Source organism: Lissotriton helveticus, chromosome 3_1 (assembly GCF_964261635.1).
Source record: "Lissotriton helveticus chromosome 3_1, aLisHel1.1, whole genome shotgun sequence".
NCBI classification, from domain to species: Eukaryota; Metazoa; Chordata; class Amphibia; order Caudata; family Salamandridae; genus Lissotriton; species Lissotriton helveticus.
The window spans coordinates 1,088,956,081-1,088,979,567 of NC_136061.1; the positions used below are offsets into that span (position 1 = coordinate 1,088,956,081).

General features: G+C 44.6%; 1 protein-coding gene across 1 annotated transcript in view; it reads left to right on the top strand.

Annotated features, from left to right (window-relative positions):
* FAP (fibroblast activation protein alpha) overlaps nucleotides 1–23,487 on the top strand; it is a 662,945-nt gene that overhangs the window by 592,925 nt on the left and 46,533 nt on the right. The window contains exon 25 of the mRNA XM_078681652.1: nucleotides 187–260. Coding sequence (XP_078537778.1) covers nucleotides 187–260 — 74 coding nt within the window. The remainder of the gene's footprint in view (nucleotides 1–186; nucleotides 261–23,487) is intronic.

Consider the following 23,487-nt stretch of genomic DNA (forward strand, 5'->3'; position numbering starts at 1 on the left):
GACCATAAATGTGCTTAGTACCGTTTGACAATGAAGGGTGGTGAAGGGTGCTTAGTCAGCGATGATAGGATCGACTGTATCAATAAGCAATTGTCGAGGGTCATTTCCAGCTAATGTACTATAACCTTATCTCTCAAACGTTTAACTGTTAGTTATCTGACTATTTTATTTTGTTCTTAATTTCAGATAATGTACACTTTCAGCAAGCAGCTCAGATCAGTAAAGCTCTGGTCGATGCACAGGTGGACTTTCAGGCAATGGTATTATGGCCTTTTTCTTTTCTATGCACTTTATGATTGACGTTTTAAAGTAAAAGTTAAAAGTCTTTGTACAATGTAATGTTAGAGAACAGAAAATGCCCATTTCAGTTAAACATAGACTTTGTATAAGTTAAATAATAAATTAAAAGTCTTTAAATTCAGAAAATGAAGAAAGAGCACACTTGAAAGGTATTATCTTCCGGAATAGACGGGTGGATGTTTCCTAAGTTAAGATAGAGGTATCACCTCTATTTGGGGCACAATTAAATTGAGGGTAGGATGAACTTGCGAAGCTTCACTCCATGGAATTCCACTGAGTTACCTAAAAACTCCACGAGGTTCTGCAAAGTTCCATTAGCAGCGGTCTTCGGTACGTTGCGCTGCGCACCCTTATTTTTAGCGCCAGGAGCTTGTCTCGCGCTGTAACATCAGTACGAACAACACCACAGGGTGCATTAGAGTGTGATGCTTCTTTATCTAGGTCAAGTAGATTTTCTACTCATGCAGCAGCTTTCTCAATGAGAGCAGCAGCTTTCTCAACATGAGCGGTTGCGGCCTGCCATGACCGCACATGTTGAGATATCTTGCTGGGAGGCGGTCTAGAGCTTGATTTTCTGGGCCACCAACTTAACGTTGGAGAGTTACACGCGAGAAAAAACTCCATCATGTGGCAGTTGGCAGAGTTTTTCCGAAACTTGGCAAAACTCTGTGAACTCTGACGAGAAGCCGAATTTATCGCTCACTTTGAAATGAAATGCAGCAGTGGTCAGGAAAATGGTCCCACTGGCTTTTAATCTGCTGCAATATAACGTTCACGTCAATATTTTCTAGTCTCACTGACCTGTTACAGCTAAACCCATGCGATCGCTATTCAGATCTTTCCACTGATTCACTGCAATCAATGACAACGAGCACGTGCATCATTCTATATATAAGACTCAAGTAAAGGAAATGTAGGCAGCAGAGAGAGACTGTGACTGCAGTATGAAAGAGCACCTGGTTAGTCAATGTTTTACTAGCTATCATCCTTCCACTCACTCATAAAATAAGTGTTTTTCCCAATTTACCTGGATGATTCATAGCCTACGTCTTTCCGTGACAAAGAAGGATTTAGCAATAAAGTCAGGCATAATTTGGTGAAAATAAAATAACTTAGAGAAAGACAAGTGAATACTAATGTGTATCTCTTTCACATTAGGCTAACTTTATAAAATCATAGCTATTTTTAGATGCATGATAAGAGCTTATTGGGCTGATGTGTTGCTCAGAGACTTTTTGGCGGTACAAAAGGGGGTGGTGATGGACGGAGCATCTGAACCAATCAAACACTAACACCCAGTCAAAAGATCTGGGTTTAATCCATCACCGTTCTTTAGCCCACTCTGCCACCCCAGTTCAGACATGGCCATATGCATATCAGTCTGACCCTGTGCCTCATGGGAACAGTTCAGCCCGAACCGCCAAGCCACGCCTTCCCTGGACCGGAAACAAGCTTCCTAGGACCGGTTTCTAGCATTACAGCCGTCTTCTGCCAGGCTTGCTTGAATCCAGTGGCAAAGTGAGCAAGGGACTCACGTCTGAGCATGCCCTGCCAACTTATGGTGAACAAAGCGGTACAAAAGGGGGTGGTGAAGTACCGCAGAGACTTTTTGGGTCATAGTTTTGAATATTCTTAAGGCCCTTTCAGCCTTTTATCATTCGAATTTCAGAAAAATGTATTACAATTTTCTTACTTAACAATAATATTTGAATATATACACATAGGCTACCATAAAAGAAAAGTCTAGACAAGTAGATTTCTTTCTCCATCATTCACCTCTACAGCAAGTGACACCACTGCATTTCTCAGTATCCTCCTCACCAAGAAGTGGCAAAACTGTTTTCCTGCCAAAACTATCCTTAAAAGGAGTAGACAAGCAAGCAGACTTCATTCACCATCTTCATTCTTCAGGAAGTGACATCACTGCACTTCCCAGCGTCCACCTTGACAGGAAGAGACATCACTTCCTTCTACACTCCTACTTCTATCAGCTCCTCGGGGCATCCCAATACCCGGGCTTCCCCAGCTAATGGGAGACACAGGCAAGAGCATTGCCAGTTTTGGCCAGTCAGAACTGGGGGAGCCTGGGCCAGAAGCCTAGTCCCTCTGCAACCTACAAGGTAAGAGATAGAAATTGGGTCTCTAGTTGGCAGAGGTATTCACCACAATCCTAGTCAGATATACACCCTAAATTAACCTGTGCTCACCCTCTGGTACTTTGACCAGGTCAGAAACATAGAGAGTAATTTAATAAATAAACTAAAAACAACATAAATCCAATAAGCAGAACTTGAGATGTGACTTTTTACAGAATAATCTGAAAAATAGAGCTTAGAAGCAATAGACACTTATGTGGGTTATCTGTTTATGCTGGAATGGGACAAAATCTAGAGTTCAGGCTGACCACGATGAAACGCGGGACAGAAACAGGGACCCAGTGAGGCCTGCTGAACAAAAGTAACTTAATCCTGGAGCGTCGACAAAGATGGAGTATGCAGCAAGCGATAAATCTGCCTTCTACTGGAGCAGCACTTTATATTTATTTATTTATAAGTATTATAGAGCGCACTGTTGCCTTGCAGGCATCCTGGCGCTAATGCTCCATGAGAAGTGAGGGAGAGAGGAGTCAGGAAAGAACCAAAGAACTCAGCCAATGGGGAACAGCCAGGTCTTCACACATTTTCTAAACGGGAGGAGTTTGTCAACTTGTCTACTATCAACTTCCAAGGGTCTAGGACTGTACTGGCACTGCTTGGCAGGGCAAGATGGCAGTAGATCAGCATTGCAAAGCAAGAGTTCAGCAGAGTAGCAGTCCAGCAGGGTGGCAGCCCTTGTAACAACACAGCAATCCGTCTTCCTGGCAGAGTATCCACAGGGCTGGAAGTATAGTGAAGTGGTGGTGTCTGAGGTCTGGTATTTATTCTTTGGTGCCCTGGTTCTTTAAGGTGGTAGGGGAGTAGCTTCTAAACAGTGGCATTGAAGTTTAGGGAATTCCCTTTCTCCACTGCATCTAAGCAGGCTGGAGTGAGAAAACAGGGTTGTTAGGCCTATTGTGTGGAGACAAGGCATAGTCTATGCAGGTGCAAGTAGGGCTGTGATTTGCTCCGCCCACCCATCAAGCCAGTTAATGGCCCATTAAGGCCCATCAAGACACACCTAAGCCCCCATCCTGTGTGGCTGTCTAGAGGGAATGCACAAGGCCCAGGTACAGAATGACTAAAGTAAAAAAATGCGAACTTCCTAAAAGTAAGAAACAAACAAAAGGCGTTGGGCCAAATCAATTACCAGTAAGGCTAGGTCACTGTAAATGTAATAACAGCATAAATGCTAGTACTGACTACACATTAAAACAATATTAATTCCTCCTGTAACCACACAACTCAATTATTGTGATCACCATTTATTCTTTCTTTTTCATTGATCAAAAACTCAAAGTATTTGTTTTGAATAGTCTTACACAAAAGATACATAAAATATAATGGACCAGCAAAGTGTTCTAAATATGAGGTATTGATCAATGAAAAAGAAAGAATAATTGGTGATCATAATAATTGAGTTGTGTGGTCATGGGAGGAATTAATATTGTTTGAATGAGTTGTCAGTACTGGCATTTGTGTTGTTATTGCAACTTTCTAAAAGTGGCATTATCAGTCTTGCAACTTAAAATCCAACTTTGCCGTAAGATGTGAATTTAAATAGTGAGTCCAGAGACACCGACCTCAAAATATCTATCTTGTGCCATTTGGAAATTATACTTATAACCTGTAATAATAATAATAACCCCTACGTTAAGCAATGGGAGAGATAGGCTTTGCAGACGTGAAAAACTAATTTAAGAGTTTTTCACTACCTGACATGTAAAACTTTAAAGTAAATGTCCAACCTTTTAAATTCACTGCTTTCTGCCCTTGGGGCTGCCGAGGGCCTACCACTAGGGGTGACTTATATTTATTAAAAAGGAAGGTTTGGGTCTGGCAAGAGGGTTCACTTGTCAGGTAAAGATGGCAGTTTAAAACTTCACACACAGCCTCTGGAATGGCAGGCCTGATCCATGTTTAAAGGGCCATTGAAGTGGGTGGCACAATCAGTGCTGCATGCCCATTAGTAGCATTTAATTTACAGTCCCTGGAAACAAGTGCTGCACTTTACTAGGGCATTTCAGTAAATTAAATATGCAAGTTTTAAGTGAGGAGCACATGCACTTTAGCACTGGTCAGCAGTGGTGAAGTGCCCAAAATTCTAAAGCCAGCAAAAACGAAGTTAGCAAAAAGAGGAAGAGGAAGGCAAAACATTTGGGGGTGACTCTGTAGAAAGGGCCAGGTCCAGCAGTAAGATATAATGATGTGCCTCATCCAGCACCCCACACTGCTCATCCCCACAATCACCCACACCTAGACCACACAGTCACATAGGAGTATCACAAAACATAGTCCCAACCTTATAAATATCGACTAACAACTACATATACTCTCATGCTACTGAATACGCAAATTGCTGGGAATTCTTATTAATACGCATACTACAGTACTCCTTGTTCTGGACATTGCAGACCTTATCACCTACCATAAGCTTAATGCACTCTTCATTACAGAAGCATGGTTAACACCCACACCCTCACACATTTTAGATGTCCTTGTTTCCACAAGCTACAGTATCCATTGTACAGATCATGCACATAAGAGACAGTACTTTGCTGTCATCTGTATGTCCCTCTGGTCCTATACACTAGTAAGCAAGTGAGATTCAACTGCATGTTAGTTTCCACTCTCTGCAACTCTGTCTTCCACCTTCAGTCTCATCACCAGGCCTCCGGGGTAGAACAAGATCTCCACATCACCTCATACCGCTGAAATGCCTATATCACCATCCTTGATAAATTTGTGGAACAAGAACCACAGTTGTCGCAACTGGAGATGAAGAACCAACAATCAATCAGTTTTCCAAGTTCTATTATAATTAGCTTTACGTATATCCTTCTATTTCTAAAACTGATAATACATGCATCCAAAAGGTACAACCACTCCTGGTTTAAATATTATAGCTCAATCATTATCCCTATGCTGGGGAAGCAGGAAGATATTAGGCTTAGTAAACACTGTAAAACATAAATGGTGCTGAGGTGACACTAAAGAGTTGTGTCACAACCAAGCTCAAAGTAGTGGTAGACTCTTCCTTTTCCTCAATAGGTTACCAATAACCGTCAGAACCTTAGTTCGCTTATGACAACATAGTGATGGCAATGATATTGTTCTGGTAACACATTTGACATATGGAGTATGCTTCCGTAGATAAAGAATCCTCACAACACAGAATGAATGGGAAAGTTATTAGACCAAAAAATAGTACTTCTTTGTGGTCTCCAAAAAGTTGTAATAATAGTGAAGACTCCTTGACAGGTCATAAGGTCAATGGCTTAATATCATTCATTTGTATTACCTAAGGTATCCTTTTAGCTCTCATGGAGATGTTGTGCTTAAAAACACAATAAGATCAATAAACATTCCACTTGCTCCACTATACAACAGTGCTGTAAAATTAATACACCTTCGTGCTTCAGCTCTCAATGCGATTGGCAAAAGGAACAATGTTCTATGCTATATCCTTTTTCAAAGACTGGGTGTTTTTTCAAATCTTTTTGAGGTGCAGCTGTGAATCATATATCTAGAATGACCATAATAAAAGCACAGCCCAGCCTATTCACCAGCATTCTCTTTCATCTTCTGCTACAGGTTCCACTTGAGGTGAAGAATCGGTGCTACTCTCAGATATTACATCTCTTCTTAAGTTTCTGTTCAAATAACAGAGCCATATGCTATTTGCTGCTTCACACCTGCCTGACAGAGGTGGCTAAATTGATGAGCCTCAGTTGCCTCAAGTTAAATTCTGGCAAGATTGAGGTCCTAATCCATGGCAAGCAGCCTTCAATCTGGTTGACTGCTTGGTGGCCTGACTCTCTGGGCCCTCTACCTTTACCCAAGCTAAGAGTAAAAAACTTGAGCATCTGGTTTGACTCAAAGTTATCATTTGACAATCAAACCATGAGCCTAGTGGGACAATGTTTTAGGATTTTTAAGTCCCTAAAAACAATCCTTGCTTCCTTGCCAGAGGAAGCTAGGAAGACAATCGTTCAGTCTCTGATCATCTATATCTACTATATATGGCGGTCTCTTAGTCATGACCAAGGAGACTCCAGTGTGTGGAGAACATGGCAGCTCGGCTGCTATTAAATCTTCCTAGACACTTCCCCTCCGCTTCTGCTCCGGTAAGTTGCATTGACTTCCCTTGAAGTAACGGGTTTCCTTTAAAGCTGTGTGCAATTGAAACACAAATTCTCAACAGCAAAGGCCCCAGTTATTTGCATCTTTCGGTTGCATCCTACTCCCCAAAGAAAAACTTGACATCAGCTGACGCTGCCCTAGCATGCATTCCAAGAATCAAAAGAGCTCATATTGGAGGATGCTCTTTCAGTTTTCTGGCAGCCAAGCTGTGGAACTCTCTGCCTCTCTCTTGCTTAGGCAGGAAATATCAGAGCTATCCTTTCACAAGAAACTAAAAACGTTCCTCTTTAGGTCTACATAATTCCAGCCATTTTGGCACTTCATGCTCCGTACTGTGGGAAGGGAACCTCAGCACTGGGACACGTCAGTTGACGTAACTATGCACTCTTTCAATCACAATATTATTATTATATCCATGAGTTCAAAAGCTGAAGTAGTTTGAGGAAGACAAGCTAACTTGACTTGATCTGCTTTTTTTAATCTACAGAACAATATTGTTATTTGTGTCCTATCAAACCAAGTAGTATTAGCTACCAATGAGTAAAAAGACTACATAGCAACTTTCTGAATGTCACTAAGAGCCTCTTCATCAGAAATTAGGACCTGCAAACATCTTGCAAAAAGCAAATAGGAAGGTAGCCTAACTATTCAGGCAAGGGTCTGGGGTAGTAGCTACAGTTGATTAAATGTGCCACTACAGCTTTTTTGAACAAAATAAGCTGGGAAGAAGGCAACATGCACTGTAAGGGAATACAAACATCCATTTGTTTCATGGGATTCCGAAAAAAGTGGAACACTAGAAGAAACTGCTGGAACTTCTGTATACCTTAATGTAAAGGTCTGTTTTAGGACTGTATTTTCAAAGCAAAACTGTTGAAATTTTTCAGCATGCTCTTGAAAGGGATCCATGACAAAGGTAAAACTTTGAAGTTGTGGGTGATGCATTCTGTCAAAGACTGGATGCTATGAAGCTCTTTCTAGTTGCTCATTGATTGTCTGACATGCTGCAATTAATATGCGTATGAAAAGCTGAAAAGTGGCTCCTTAGGAGACTCACAACTAGGAAGAAATAACTAAAAGGGCAGAAAACATCCTCAGTGGTAATATTGGTTGTCCTTGATTGAACATGATGAATGAATGATACAAGAACTGATAAGCAAGTGATCCATACTTTCCAGTAAGGAATACTCCTGAAGAAAAAGGGAGCAAACACTAGGGAGAAAAAGCATCAGAGAGGGTGATAAACATCTGTGACTAAAATAGGAAAAGGAAACATTGCATTATATCTTTCTCTTACCAATGCCTCCATATATATGGTCTACATAAGAAATGATATCAGAGAAAAAAGGTAGAACCATCATTGATTGGAGACTCTGACCACGAACACCATTTTGACCTTTGTGGATAGGAATAGATTCAAAGTTATCCACACCTACTTCTTTAAGAGTATGGTGTTTCCTCGAAATGGCAAGCATTGGAAGAAGAACCATCCAGGCTGCCAAGGCCATAAGAACGCCAATGCTAACTGAGGGAACTTGGAGCAATCTTCTTACGATGTGCGTACTGCAAGGTCCATAGACACACTCCCTTATTTATAGCAGATGAAAGACTAAAAACCCATTTTACTGCCTTCTTGGGTGAATTTCCTTCCCAGGTGGAACTCCATCACACGTATGGTGTCACAGTGAGGAAAATAAGGAGTTGATTAGTGGATATAAATCATGGCCAGAGGTAATTTCTCTGAGGCTCATTCCAAACCAATGTGATTGTGTGCTAAACTCATAATATGGTCAAGATTTTGAATTAAAAAGAAAAGTTTGCTGAGGAACAACCAGCGAAGAGGCAGAGCAATATATTGCAAGTAATTGCAACATTTTTAGAGGGCTAGGATACTAGAGTAGTTGGTATTCTGGATCCTATATTTATGTAGATCAATATTTTTGTGTTTGATGTTCCGATATACAAACTCTATATATAAGTATAGTGCTACATCTCACTAGATACTAGTTAGTGAGAAAATGAAGAAACACAAGAGGTTATCCTCTTACTCTTGTGTAAAAACACTCTGTGTGAAAACGTATATTATTTTTGACAAGGGCAGTACATGGGTATTTGTACAGGTTGAAGAACAGCATACATGATGATATAAAACATTCAGTCCATGAAACAGTACCATTGATGACTTCACAGGCACTTTACACTGGTGCACCATTGCTTCTCTTTGTGCAATATGCTATTGAGCATATAGATTTTGATCCCGGTAAAAAACAATTGTACCAGGGCAAAAATGAAGGAATAGACTGTAAAGTCATATGTATGAATCTCTTGAAAAAAGATACTTTAAATATCATAGAAAATTTCAGAAACAAAATAAAAACTGAGGTTCTTTTGCAGCTGGTGTTCTGGGACCTCCATACTGTGTACACTGAAACTCAGAACTAAGGGGCCGATTATGATGGCGGACGGACCTGAGTCCGTCCGCCACCATAGAGTAGGAGGGACCGTCCGCAGGGGCAGCGGCGGTCCCTCGGTGCAAATTAGGATGTGACTGCCACCCTGGCGGTCACATCCTGTATATTTAACATTGCGGTGGGTGCTGCTTGAAGCAGCACTGGCCGCAATGTTAAAAATTAAGTTGTGCATTTGCATGCACAAAGCGGCAGGCACCGCACGGTGCCTGCTGCTTTGTTCAGGCAAATGCAGGGGGGTACCATAGGTACCCCCCATGTGCATCCCCCACCCCCCCTTCACCCAGGGGGCCCGCAACGGGCCCCCGAAGTGAAGGTCCGTATGCTTTTCCACGGCGGAAAAGCCGCCGTGGAAAAGCATACATTCTACGCCATCCTAATATGGCTGGCGGTGTCTGAAAGACACCGCCAGCCATGTTAAAGCTTTTCCGCCGTGGTCGGAAGGCGACCGCGGCGGAAAAGCTGCGGACAGATTGCAAGACCCACCAGCCACCCTAATTTGGAGGTGAGTCTTTCAAGGCTCCGCGGCGGTTTTCCCGCATCCACCGGGCCGGCGGTGGCTTCTGCCGGCCCGGCGGTGGCTTCCGCCGGCCCGGAGGATGCGGGAAAACCGCTATTGTAATAGGCCCCCAAGTACCCTTTTTTAGGACTTGACTTTCAAGGTAACAAGACAGAGCAGTCCAAGGCTTACTTAAGAGAGGTGCTGCAGGCTAGGGATTCGGGACTCAACAATGCAGCAGACCACACTTAATAAATGACTGTCCAGTCCATGATTTTTCTTATAAAAAGGAAACATATTACATTATACCCAGATCTAAATACTACACACGAATTAACAAATATTTAGAAAATGTCAAGTGGAATACCTATCATAACACCCTCTAACATACAGCTAGAGAACACCAGGTCATCCAGGTCAAGTAAGCCCCTAAATGTACGCTGGGCCCCTATGTATAAGGTAGCATTGACAGTCTCCACATCAGTAAGTCCTAGCCCGCAAAAACACAATCCCACCCCCCATGAACCAAACGCAAGTTCGGGAGAGCATTATTTAAAAAGTAGGCATGCTGCCTTTGTCAGGGTGTCCCCATCATCCTCATAATAATATTATTATTAACCCCTTCGCTGCGGAGGTAATTCCCCCACTGTGCTGGGGGGAGGGGGGCGCGCACAGCACCCACATGCTCATGACGAGCTCGTCATGAGGCACGGCGCTCCTGTGCTCATGACGAGCTGAGCTCGTCACAGGTGCACCGGCTCCTGTGGAACGCTCAGCACAGCAGGGGAATTCTCCCCGCACCTGAGCGTTCCACGGCTCATGACGAGCTGAGTTTGTCATGAGCACCGGAGCAACGTGCCTCATGACGAGCTCAGCTCGTCATGAGCATGGTAAAGGTTAATGTTTTGATCATGCCCCGGTACTGAGTGGTTTTAGAGCGATTTACATAGAACATATGGCAAACAAGGTCATATGAGTAGATAGATAGAACAGGGTTAGAATAGCTAAGGAACTTGGTGAAGAAGATAGGGGCTATAATAGAAGAGAAGGCTATGAATTTATTCTCTGAAAAAACAAGGATGGAAACCCTATCCTGGTGACTTAGTGTTAAGCAGAGATTTGGAACAGAAGTGAAAAAAGAAGAGAAGGATACATTACTCTAAAGATCGAGGTGGCTATTCACAAGGTAAACTTACATGTGAGTAAATCCTCTCATATGTTTGCTCGTACCTTTTTTTACTTTGGCTATTCACCATTTATGAGTGCAAAGTTATTACAAGAGTAGATTTAATAATCCTTACTCCTTGTGTTTAGGGGCTGGGGCCTAATTTACAAATGTAAAGTTACTACATATAAACTTTTACATGTAGGTTGATGTCTGTACCACTGAGACGAAAATCTCGCATTAATGAAGTGTAGGAAAATGTTTATTAAACGTTAAAAAATATATGTTAAATGTTAAAAAATATAAATATATATGTTCATAAGGAAAAAATGAATGTAAATTATTTCAAAATATTTTTATAAAATGTAGAACAAAATAAATAAAAGCAACTCACTATTGCCTTAATTTTTAAATACATATTTACTTTGTTTTGCCTGCTCTTGCTCTACTGAGAAAGAGTTTCAGGGACCTGCTATGACTGCCGTCACAGTCTTTCCTGTAAAAGCATTGAAAGTGCGCTGCGCTGCACACTTTCACTTTCTTTTTTTGTTTTCAAAAACAAAATTCGAGAGAGAGGAGCTACGCTAGCAACTAAGATGGCCGCTTAGGCTCCCAGCTCCGCCGGCCTCCATCCCCCACCGGATAATCCTGCTACAAATCCTGAACTTACACCCTGCCTCCGGGCATGTGAACTGCCGTGCTGTACTTTGGCGCGATCCCGGGACTTTTACCAGCTTGGTGGACGGAGGTATTTCGAGTTTTAGTTTGGGGCCTACACCAGCTTGTGCGCCGGGGACTCGAGTACTGGCCCAGCCAGGTTCCAGTTGAATAACATCGCCCGTGGGTGATCGACAGGGTCCGGTCCTCATGTGGATAACTTTCTTAGCCCGATTTTGACGGCGGTTGTTGATCTGGCCTACAATCGATGGAGGGTTGATGAGGCACGACTGTGGCTGTGGGCGGAGGTCCCTGACCCGGAGATTCGGTTTGCCGCCGCCGGTGTTTGCCGGGTCGGAGTCTTCGCTTGCGGTACCGGAGCCTGGATTGTGACCTTGGTAAGCCCTTGGTCTCCCTCCGTGACAGTCCATCCCAAATTGCCGGTTCCCACGGGGAAGACCGGTGCCTCTGGGGGACGCGAACATGGTCGACTCTGAAAAAAAAATTGTGGGACGGACTGAGTCTGAACCGTCGATACGGACTGTACTGGTAGCTATCGGGGCACTACATTCCCATGTGGAGTCCATGGTCCAGAAAATGATTGCGGTCACCCCGGACATGGGCATGAGGGACCGGACTCTGTTCCGTTTCAATATCCTGTTCTGCCTCTACCACCCACGGAGGTCCCTGTAACGGCAGTGGGCCCTGTGCCACGAGAGGTGTCAAAGCTTCATGGCAGTGTGATGTCCGACGACCGTGTACTCGATGCTCACTATATATTGCCAAGCCCACCATCATTGCCTACTGTGTGTGGATCGATTGGTGCTTCCCTTCCGGATACTCTTGGTGGGAACTATCTACGGAATGAAACAGTGTTTTTACCTTCTCCGACACCTTTACTACGATTGCAGAGACAACGACGTCGGGAGCTCAAGTCGATGAGGGTCATCGTTGATGCCAAAAGAGTTCCCGGTGACTTTAAAACTTTGCCTCGCCTCGGAAGGAACTTTACTGAACTGTTTCTGCATTTTGACTATCCTGTGGAGGTGACAGCCCGTCCGGGAGGGGCTTGCACGACTGATCGGAAGGGTCAAGGATGAGACTGATTGTTGGGGCTTGGCAGCATGGGCTTTCTGAAGTGGGATCCGTTACCATTGTATTTACGGGAGGTCGGGTGGTGTTTACTGTTTCCCCTGTTTCGTTTTAATATTTCTTCTTGATAGAGTTGTGTGTTTTATTCTGGGGGATTCTTGGTTCTGGCGGGGGGGAAGGGGGACCAGGGGCCCATACTGAGGTGTCCTCCTCCACATTTACTACTTTTAGTATTTAGTTAGATGGGGGGACAGGCATGCTGCTATTTGGGGATAGGTGCAAGCCATATGCAGGGGTGCAGGGTGGGGGGAGGGGTGTTTGTCTTGTTAGTGTTTGTAGTTTTTGTGTTTGAAATCCTTTAGAATCTTGATATAGGTGGTTTTATTGAGGCGCACATTTGTGTTTTGGGGTGGATGGGTTCTGGTGGGGGTATTTTTTAGCATACGTCATCCACTTGTTGCGTAATTCATTATTGTATTCGGGATGTGGCAGTAGTCTCGTACTATTTTACTGCTGCACCCTCCCCCCTTCCTCCTACTCTGGACTGCTACTCAATGTTTATCATGTTTCCCGGAGAGATGGTGTTGGTGGTTGGAATTTGTCTGATTATCCTGAATGTAGTGCGGCCGCACACCTGACGTTGCCTATGAGTATGCTTTATTGAGAGTTCTCCGTCCACTATGCCCTGTATGTATATTGCTTATCCTTTCAGCCCACGATGTAAGTCACCTGTTATTGTTTTTCTTTTTCTTTGTTGATTCAATAAAAAGATTTATAAAAAAATATGTACATATTTGAAAGCGGGATTTTGTTTTTAAAAATGATAAAAAACAATGACCTCCTCGCCAGGCAAGTTTTTACTCATTGCATGTGGATCATTGAAAAGTTTTTACATTTACTTACTACCATATTTTGGGTGGCGGATTGTAAAAATAAAACTAGCCATGTGCCTGTCCACTCTAAACACAAAACACACAAGATGATGAACGGAATTTTGCACAATGGCAAAACATTCACCCTCAGTCACAGATCTGGGTTTAATCCATCGTTATTTTGCTCACCAAGCCACCCCAGTTCAGACATGGCCATATGCAAAACAGTCTTGACCCTGTGCCTCATGGGAACAGACCAGCCCGAACTGCCAAGCCATGTCTTCCCTGGACCGGAATCAAGCATCCTAGGACCGGTTTCTGGCTATCAGCCATCTTCAGCCAGGATAGCTTGACTCCTGTGGCGTAGTGAGCACGGGACCCACGTCTGGGCATACCTTCCCACATAGGGTGAACAGAAAAACACACAAGATGATGAACGGAATGTTGTACAATGGCAAAACATTCACCCCCAGTCACAGATCTGGGTTTAATCCATTGTTATTTTGCTCACCAAGCCACCCAGTTCAGACATGGCCATATGCAAATCAGTCTTGACCCTGTGCCTCATGGGAATAGACCAGCTCGATCTGCCAAGTCATGTCTTCCCTGGACCGGAATCAAGCATCCTAGGACCAGTTTCTGGCTATCAGCCGCCTTCAGCCAGGTTGGCTTGACTCCAGTGGCGTAGTGAGCACGGGACCCACGTCTGGGCATACCTTCCCACATAGGGTGAACAGCAAAAGACACAAGATGATGAATGGAATGTTGCACAATGGCAAAACATTCACCCCCCAGTCACAGATCTGGGTTTAATCCATCGTTATTTTGCTCAGCAAGCCACCCCAGTTCAGACATGGCCTTATGCAAATCAGTCTTGACCCTGTGCCTCATGGGAATAGACCAGCTCGATCTGCCAAGTCATGTCTTCCCTGGACCGGAATCAAGCATCCTAGGACCAGTTTCTGGCTATCAGCCGCCTTCAGCCAGGTTGGCTTGACTCCAGTGGCGTAGTGAGCACGGGACCCACGTCTGGGCATACCTTCCCACATAGGGTGAACAGCAAAACACACAAGATGATGAACGGGATGTTGTACAATGGCAAAACATTCACCCCCAGTCACAGATCTGGGTTTAATCCATCATTATTTTGCTCACCAAGCCACCCCAGTACAGACATGGCCATATGCAAATCAGCCTTGACCCTGTGCCTCATGGGAACAGACCAGCTCGATCTGCCAAGCTACGTCTTCCCTGGACCGGAATCAAGCATCCTAGGACCAGTTTCTGGCTATCAGCCATCTTCAGCCAGGTTGGCTTGATTCCAGTGGCGTAGTGAGCACGAAACCCACGTCTGGGCATACCTTCCCACATAGGGTGAACAGCAAAAGACACAAGATGATGAACGGAATGTTGCACAATGGCAAAACATTCACCCCCAGTCACAGATCTGGGTTTAATCCATCGTTATTTTGCTCACCAAGCCACCCCAGTTCAGACATGGCCATATGCAAATCAGCCTTGACCCTGTGCCTCATGGGGACAGACCAGCCCGATCTGCCAAGCCATGTCTTCCCTGGACTGGAATCAAGCATCCTAGGACCGGTTTCTGGCTATCAGCTGTCTTCAGCCAGGATAGCATGACTCCAGTGGCGTAGTGAGCACGGGACCCACATCTGGGCATACCTTCCCACATAGGGTGAACACCAAAACACACAAGATGATGAATGGAATGTTGCACAATGGCAAAACATTCACCCCCAGTCACAGATCTGGGTTTAATCCATCGTTATTTTGCTCACCAAGCCACCCCAGTTCAGACATGGCCATATGCAAATCAGCCTTGACCCTGTGCCTCATGGGAACAGACTTGCCCGATCTGCCAAGCCATGTCTTTCCTGGACCGGAATCAAGCATCCTAGGACATGTTTCTGGCTATCAGCCGTCTTCAGCCAGGATAGCTTGACTCCAGTGGCGTAGTGAGCATGGGACCCACGTCTGGGCATACCTTCCCACATAGGGTGAACAGCAAAACACACAATATGATGAACGAAATGTTGCACAATGGCAAAACATTCACCCCCAGTCACAGATCTGGGTTTAATCCATCGTTATTTTGCTCACCAAGCCACCCCAGTTCAGACATGGCCATATGCAAATCAGCCTTGACCCTGTGCCTCATGGGAATAGACCAGCTCGATCTGCCAAGCCATGTCTTCCCTGGACCGGTATCAAGCATCCTAGGACCGGTTTCTGGCTATCAGCCGTCTTCAGCCAGGGTGGCTTGACTCCAGTGGCGTAGTGAGCACGGGACCCACGTCTGGGCATACCTTCCCACATAGGGTGAACAGCAAAACACACAAGATGATGAACGGAATGTTGCAAAATGGCAAAACATTCACCCCCAGTCACAGATCTGGGTTTAATCCATCGTTATTTTGCTCACCAAGCCACCCCAGTTCAGACATGGCCATATGCAAATCAGTCTTGACCCTGTGCTTCATGGGAACAGACCAGCCCGATCTGCCAAGCTATGTCTTCCCTGAACCAGAATCAAGCATCCTAGGAACGGTTTCTGGCTATCAGACGTCTTCAGCCAGGATAGCTTGACTCCAGTGGCGTAGTGAGCACGGGAACACGTCTGGGCATACCTTCCCTCATAGGGTGAACAGCAAAACACACAAGATGATAACCGGAATGTTGTACAATGGCAAAACATTCACCCCCAGTCACAGATCTGGGTTTAATCCATTGTTATTTTGCTCACCAAGCCACCCCAGTTCAGACATGGCCATATGGAAATCAGCCTTGACCCTGTGCCTCATGGGAACAGACCAGCCCGATCTGCCAAGCCATGTCTTCCCTGGACAGGAATCAAGCATCCTAGGACTGGTTTCTAGCTATCAGCCGTCTTCAGCCAAGATAGCTTGACTCCAGTGGCGTAGTGAGCACGGGACCCACACCTGGGCATATCTCCACGCCACTGGAGTCAAGCTATCCTGGCTGATGACGGCTGATAGCCAGAAACCGGTCCTTGGATGCTTGATTCCGGTCCAGGGAAGACATGGCTTGGCAGTTCGGTCTGGACTGATTTGCATATGGCCATGGCGGAACTGGAGTGGCTTGGTGAGCAAAAAACGATTGATTTAGGCCCAGATCTCTGTACTGGGGTGAATGTATGACATTGTTCTGCATTCTGTCCTTCAACTGTTCTTTTTGCATTTGTCCACTCTAAACTCGCAGGTGAACACTTTGCCAAACCTCTGGGCTCTTACTCTTTCGGGCCATCAGAGGACTATGTAGATGGCGGGGTCGAAATACTCGTAACTGCTTACCAAAAGTCAACCCATCTGTAAAAGAGGCAGGTTGATCTTCAGGTTAGCAGAGAGGGTGCTCCATCGCCATTGCGGTGGAGTGCCCTCTCAACCAAAATCTACAGCCCACCCTTAGTCACTTAGCAGAATCAAGTTGTGCTCTGCAAGACTTCTTCTGGGGCCTTCGATTTTCTGTTTACTAGCATGGCTAATCTGGTTCCCACCCTCCAAGACTTCAAAGGGAATACCTGGTGTGACTGATGTCAGAGTTCTGCCTGGTCTCTCTTTGTCCCTATGAGAAGGGCATGCCCAGTCTTGTCAGATGGTATGAGCTAATGTAGAATTCTTCCTTGCCCCCTTCCTCTCACAAGAAAAAGGCTAATGATAGGAATCAGTAAATTGAATGAATGTATTTTTTATTAATGTTTAGAGACCGTCTTTAAAACATACATCCTTAAAAACAATGAAAATATATATATCTCTACACCCTATAAATACCGATTCATCATAATACACTAAAAGCTCTGAACCCCTACTATTTAAACTATAATGCACTAATTCAAACAATTTTTCAGAAACTTAGCCAGCGCACAAGTCACATAAAAAAATTCCATCCTCAAGAGATGTTCTAGTGCATCACTCCGACAATTGATGATATTTTGTTTTAAAAAGAGGTTTTAAAATCAAGCAGAGTGGCCTATAAAAATTACGACAATCAATTAAAACATGAACATTAGGGTTATGGTATGGCAGCCCACATGTGCAGTTATTCTCTTGATCTAAAATGGCTTAAAAAAGCTCAGCTCTTACATAACGCATATTTAATCCTGCACGGAACTTTAATAGTAATAATCGTAACCGGGCATCCGTTAATGGCGATAAATACAGGAATACATTCATATTTTCCCATGAATCTAACATGTATTGAGCAGAGGGTTTGTTCCTTAAATATTTCAGGTCCCCCAATCTCGATTCTTTTTTACAGACTGATTTTAATTCTGCTTTAGGGATTGGGGCTTCAGCTCTTTTTAAGTCTAGTTTTAAGGTTCCTGCAATGTCTTCCAATCTATTCTTTACCTTCCTTGCCCACTTTAGTTCACCTCTTTCTATTTCAGTGGCACAGCAGGCTAATATCTTCCGGGTTTTTGGGACCAATAATTTATCCCCCAAAACTCAGAGTTGATTTATAGGCTAGGAAGTTCCAGGCTTGCAATTTCGCTTCTAATCTATTGCCTGGGACATTGCAGCTTTAGGGAGGGCCAACAATTTTTTCAGACATTTATTTTCACACCTGTCTCAGCTTCCCTCCGTACTAATGGCTAACAGCTCTGCCCCATTGAGACATGGCGTAGGGAGCATTGCGTTATACGAGGTTAAGAGGGAGGACCAGGAGGGGCCGCCATTAGTCTTTTTAAACCGGACAAGTCCCCCTGTCGTAGCTAATGCCCTCAACTCCACTGATTCTTTATGTAAGGTCCAACTCAACTGGCTGGTAAATGTCATACCCAGATACTTATAGGAGGACACAACCTCAACTCCACCGTTGTCCAACTGCCTATTATACGATTTGCTTTTTTTCCAAAACATAATTATCTTTGTTTTCCCATCTTTATCTTTAATTTGTTAGCCACGCAATAATGATTACACTTTTTTAACTTCCTCTGAAGGCCTACTTGTGTCACATCCAGAATTGCCACATCATCTGCATAGAGTAGGCATGACACATGTCTTCCTCCCATTATCGGGGAGAAGGAATGTGTCACTGCCAACTCTCCCGGTAGATCAGCTAAAAATAGGTAGAACAATGTGGGAGCCAGGACACAGCCCTGTCTTAATCCAATACCCAAGTGATTTTTTTCGGAGAGGGCCCCAGCTAAGTCAAGTTCTACTTAGGCCCAGTTCCCAGTATGCAATCCCTGCAGAATTTCAATTAATGGACAAGGAATGCCCAATCGTATTAATGTTGCCTAAAGTATTCTACGATCGACCAATTCAAACACTGAATTAAAATCAACAAAGCAACATAATAGATACCCGATTGTTTCTTTTGCCTTCTACCCTAAAGCCCATAAACTGAAGCAGTGAACTATTAAGGAGTGTCCGGCTTTAAAGCCTCCCTGCTCCATTGGGATAATACTATTTCTGTCTATCCAGTTCTTTAAAGCCCTTAGTATTACTTTGGAGTACAGCTTCGCACCTACATTCAACAGACTTATTAACCAGTAATTCCCTGGGTCTTCCTTAGCACCTTTTTTATGTATAAGTTTAATTATTGCACCTTTCCAGCTCGGAGGAAATATCCTGGTCTTTGTTATGTGGATAGAAATTTGGAAAAGAATCCAGCCCACCACAAATGATTTGACTTAATTATAAAAGCTGCCAGGATATCTGGTCAAATTGCCTTTGTCAATTTTAAGGAAGTTGTCAACCTATCTATTGATTGAATAGAGAATGACTTCAAGGCCTCCATACCCACAGTTGGCCAGTCCTTCTTCACCACTGTTCCACTTGGCTTATAAATATTGGTTAAGAAGGGTACCCAATCTGCTTCTGGCACCATACATCTAGCTGGAGGGGCATCGGTACCACAACTCTTCTGGACCAATTTCCAGAATTTCCTCATATCCTTTTCCTGAAGCGCTCTAATCGTCACATCCCAATTCAACTCAAATAAAGCCTACTGCTTCCTACTCACCAGAGTTTCATGTTCCCTTTTCTTGCAATGGCAGATTTCAACTAGGTTTGTTTGATCGACTTACCCTTCCTATTTTCCTTAACTCCTTCCTGGTTACAGCACACTCTTTGTCGAACCATGGTTGATTTGAAATTTGGCACAGCTGATCCTTTTTCCCCCTCTTATTACAAACCCTTACTACTGGTATCAATCTCTTTATTACCTCTGCAATGGTAGTTTCATACCAAGCACCATTTGGTTCTTCCATGGCCCTATCCTGGATCATATCATTGATTTATTGATACTGCAGTAACTGCTCTATATATCTCCCATCAATTCTTGTAGTTAAACGTTTGGAGAACTCTAGAGCCATTGGAATAGCTTGATCTCTCACTAATAGGGCTATCGCTATGTCTAATTTTAGCCCCCAATGATCGCTTCCCGTTAGTCTTAGTATCATAAATTGCCTGCTGAGATTAAAATACCATGCCAGTAAGAATGTGTAGTCAATAGGGCACTGTTGTTTCCCATATAGAAAAGTTTGGACTGCCGGGTTGTCCTCTTTGAAATGGCCATTTAGGCATACAGACCCTAGTTCTGCCCAAAAATTCACCATGTTCTTACCAAGCTTCGACTGAACACATTTTGAAAAATGTGCGGATGGGATACTATAACACTCTAGCACTTCTGGGATTGCAAAGTCAGCCTTCCTTGGATCTAAATGCAGATTGAAATCCCCTAATAATAACAATATCGGATTTTCCCCCTGGAGCTCTAATAGATTTTCCAGATCTCGCTTGAAGATTTCCCATTCCTCTTTCCTAGAGTTTTTCTAATTTATGTAGACATTCACGACTATCAGTTTATTTTGTTGCAAGACCCCCGTAGAGATCCAGTAGGCATGCTAAGACCCAATCACTACTTGTTTCAATTTTCTTTGCCCTCTTGTAAATTCATCAATCAGTAAATTAGGAAATGGGTAACATACAAACCTTGAAAAAAGGAAGGCAGATATACACATCGAAGTATCATAAGGGTAGAAACATGGCTAAGGAAGAAGTAAAATGCTTACCGACATATAACAAGAAGGGAACAGTGAACATGTTACTGGGTGTAAGAGATTGGTGACTTTGGAGAAAATATTGATAGTGCATAGGAAAGAGACTGGATGTCCTAACAAATATTAGTTCCACACTAGGAGGCAGCATAAGAATAGGCTGAGATCCATGACCTTGGTGCCTGGTCACTTTGTTTCATTTGTTGTGGCTCCTGCTATTTGCACAAGTTTGTTCACCAGATTTGCAGTCCTTCATCTCTGTTACTTTGATTCCCTTCTTGGTCCCTGGCATTTCCCCTTTCCCAGCACATTCCCTTTCTTTCATCTAAATTTTTGGATGGTTGTTTTTGTTCCTTGATTATGCTCCAACCAGCAGTTGTAAGCCAGTAATGCTGGGATTCCAGGAGGTCTCCAGGTGTTCCAAGGGGCTCACCACAGCCTGTCTTTGAAAGTACACTGGTTAGTGACTTCTTATCCCTTCTTGTATTCTTAGGTCCTTGATATTTTGTGCATGCTACTGAAATCCATTCATCTATCCTAGGTTGAACCCTTTTGCCACATGTGATACAAGGAGGACCCCTTGAGCCAAGAATTGACGTCATTTGGTATTATTCGGTTCCATCCACTGATGAAGTCTGATCTCCTTTGTTTCCTTTGTTTTGTTCCTGCCTTTTCATTGGGACCTGCACTAGTGAGTTGAATAAACTACATAAGCAGACTCTATTGGAAGGACAGGGTTTACGTCAAAGCTTCCTGCTGATTACCTCACACATGACCAATGGTCATGAAAACTTGCCAGGCCCCTATGACAATGCAGATGGATTCTGCCATAAACCTTTTACAAAGCGTTACAAAAGGGGGTGGTGATGGATGGAGCATCTGAACCAATCAAACACACACTGTCAAGGTATCTCGATGCTCTTCTGGATCTGGGTGATGCTCTAGAGGGTCCACCTCCAGATCTCCCCAAGCTCGGTTCTTAAGTATACCCAGAGCTTAGAGGTGATTAGGTGAGGGAAAAAAGAGGGGCCGGGATGGTGCTCTACGGACTGAGGCAATCTGAAACAACAAAGGACAACCCGTTAACAAAGGCCTGTGACCTCCCCCTCTAGCCTCCTTGATCTCCCTTTGTACTTCCACGTACCTTGGTGAATAACCCCTTGTGGTAATGACGAGGATTTTACCCTAGGGCCTCTCCTAATGTGGAACTCCTGGACTATAACCTATAAAACACAAACACAGGTTATCTCCCCTATTCCAACTACCATTCCTGTCCTGCGCTCCAATGAAAACTAACTCGGTACATACCTGGTCCTTATACCAAGCAGCACTAAGGAAGAATGCCAGCGTTCCACTTAAAGAGAAGTCTCTCAGCCTGATCAAAGTTCAGAAAACGCTCCCCTTCTTTTCAGTCACAGAAGCCACGCTCTGATAATAAGTCACCGGCACCCGAGCCCCCCAAAAGAAAGACAAGCAAAAAAAAACTAAGAATATGTTCTCCAGCGGAGATAATCCCCCGTCACCTTACCGCCAACAATTATGGAGTCAACAGAGTTTCTGGGCTCCTCCGTTGTCGTAGCGTCCGGTTAGGAGCGTAGGGAACAATGCCTCCGCCAGTTGGAGCAGACGTCCTCTCTGCGCCAAACAAAAGATAGTTATCCCCTAAACACGGATAGGCGAGTCAGGGACACACCACGCCTTCTCTCCTTCTCCCACTGTGATCAACCACCAGACATTTACAAAATACACTACATGTCCCTGTCTTCGCAATAACCGCGGTGAAGCACCACAGCACCTGAGGAGCGCATCAGCCGACACACTCCTCTAAGGTCCGAAAGATCTTGTTCAGACGGGGTCTGTGTCTTCGCTGACCGGAGACCGGCGAAGCACCACAGGACCCTACCAATGAGTCAGCCGACTCACGGCGCCAGACTTGCTGTGTGTTGAACAACGCATCCACTCAACACCAGCAATCTAAGCAGAGGGTGTCCGTGTCTTCGCTGAACAACGGCGAAGCACCACAGCACCCACGAGATAACGGACAAGCTCCGCTACAGTACTAGAGATCAACGGAATCCAATATAACCCGACTCCTGGAGGTATAAATAGTCCCCGCCTTCTTGCCGCATAGCCCTCTGGGACATGTAGTCCAAAGTATTTAGGCAGGTGCTTTACTGTTCTGAATTCAGATCCTGACAGTACGTCCTCCCCAGGCGCCTTCTGGAACCGGGTTTGCCCGGGTTGCGAGCATGGAATAGACGCACCGCTCTCGGGGCATGCACCCCGTGCATGGTTCCCAAGAGTCCTCCTCCGAGGAATACCCTTTCCAAGAAACAAGGTACCAAAGACGGCCCCGACGAAGCCGGGAATCCAGGATCCTGCGCACCTCGTACTCCAGCTGGCCATCCTTAGCCACCGGAGGAGGTGCCACACGTCGTCGCCCGAACGCCGGCTTCGGCAGACTACAGTGGAAAACCGGATGGATCCTGAGGGAGGCAGGCAGGTACAGCCGATACGCCACGGGGTTCATTTGACGAAGGACTGGATACGGACCGATGAAGCGCGGGTGGAATATACTGCGATACCGGAACCTGATGTTCTTGGTGGATAACCACACCCGGTCCCCCACCACGTACTGAGGCCCAACCTGCCCATGGATGTCTGTCCATTACTTGTAGGTCAACCTAGTCCGAACCAGCTCCGCATGTATCCGCTTGTGTACCTCCAGCAGATCCTTGACTTGTGCATGTACCGACGGATGGTTCGATACCTCCCTCGGTAACGTCAGGGGCAAGGTGTTGGCATGGAATCCGGTGTTAGCCCTGAAATGCGTTTCTTTGATGGAACTATGCCAGGAGTTGTTGTACGTAAGTTCCGCCAACCACAACATCGATACCCAGGATTCCGAGGCCTCCTTCGCATAACATCTCAGGAACTTTTTGAGGGTCTGATTTAGTCTCTCGGTCTGGCCGTCCGTTTGTGGATGAAAACTTGTGGACAAAGCCACCTCCACTTGCAACGCTTTACACCATGCCTTCCAGAACCTGGCAACAAACTGCGGACCTCTGTCGGAGATGATGACCTTGGGAAGGCCATGCAACCGAACCACCTGCT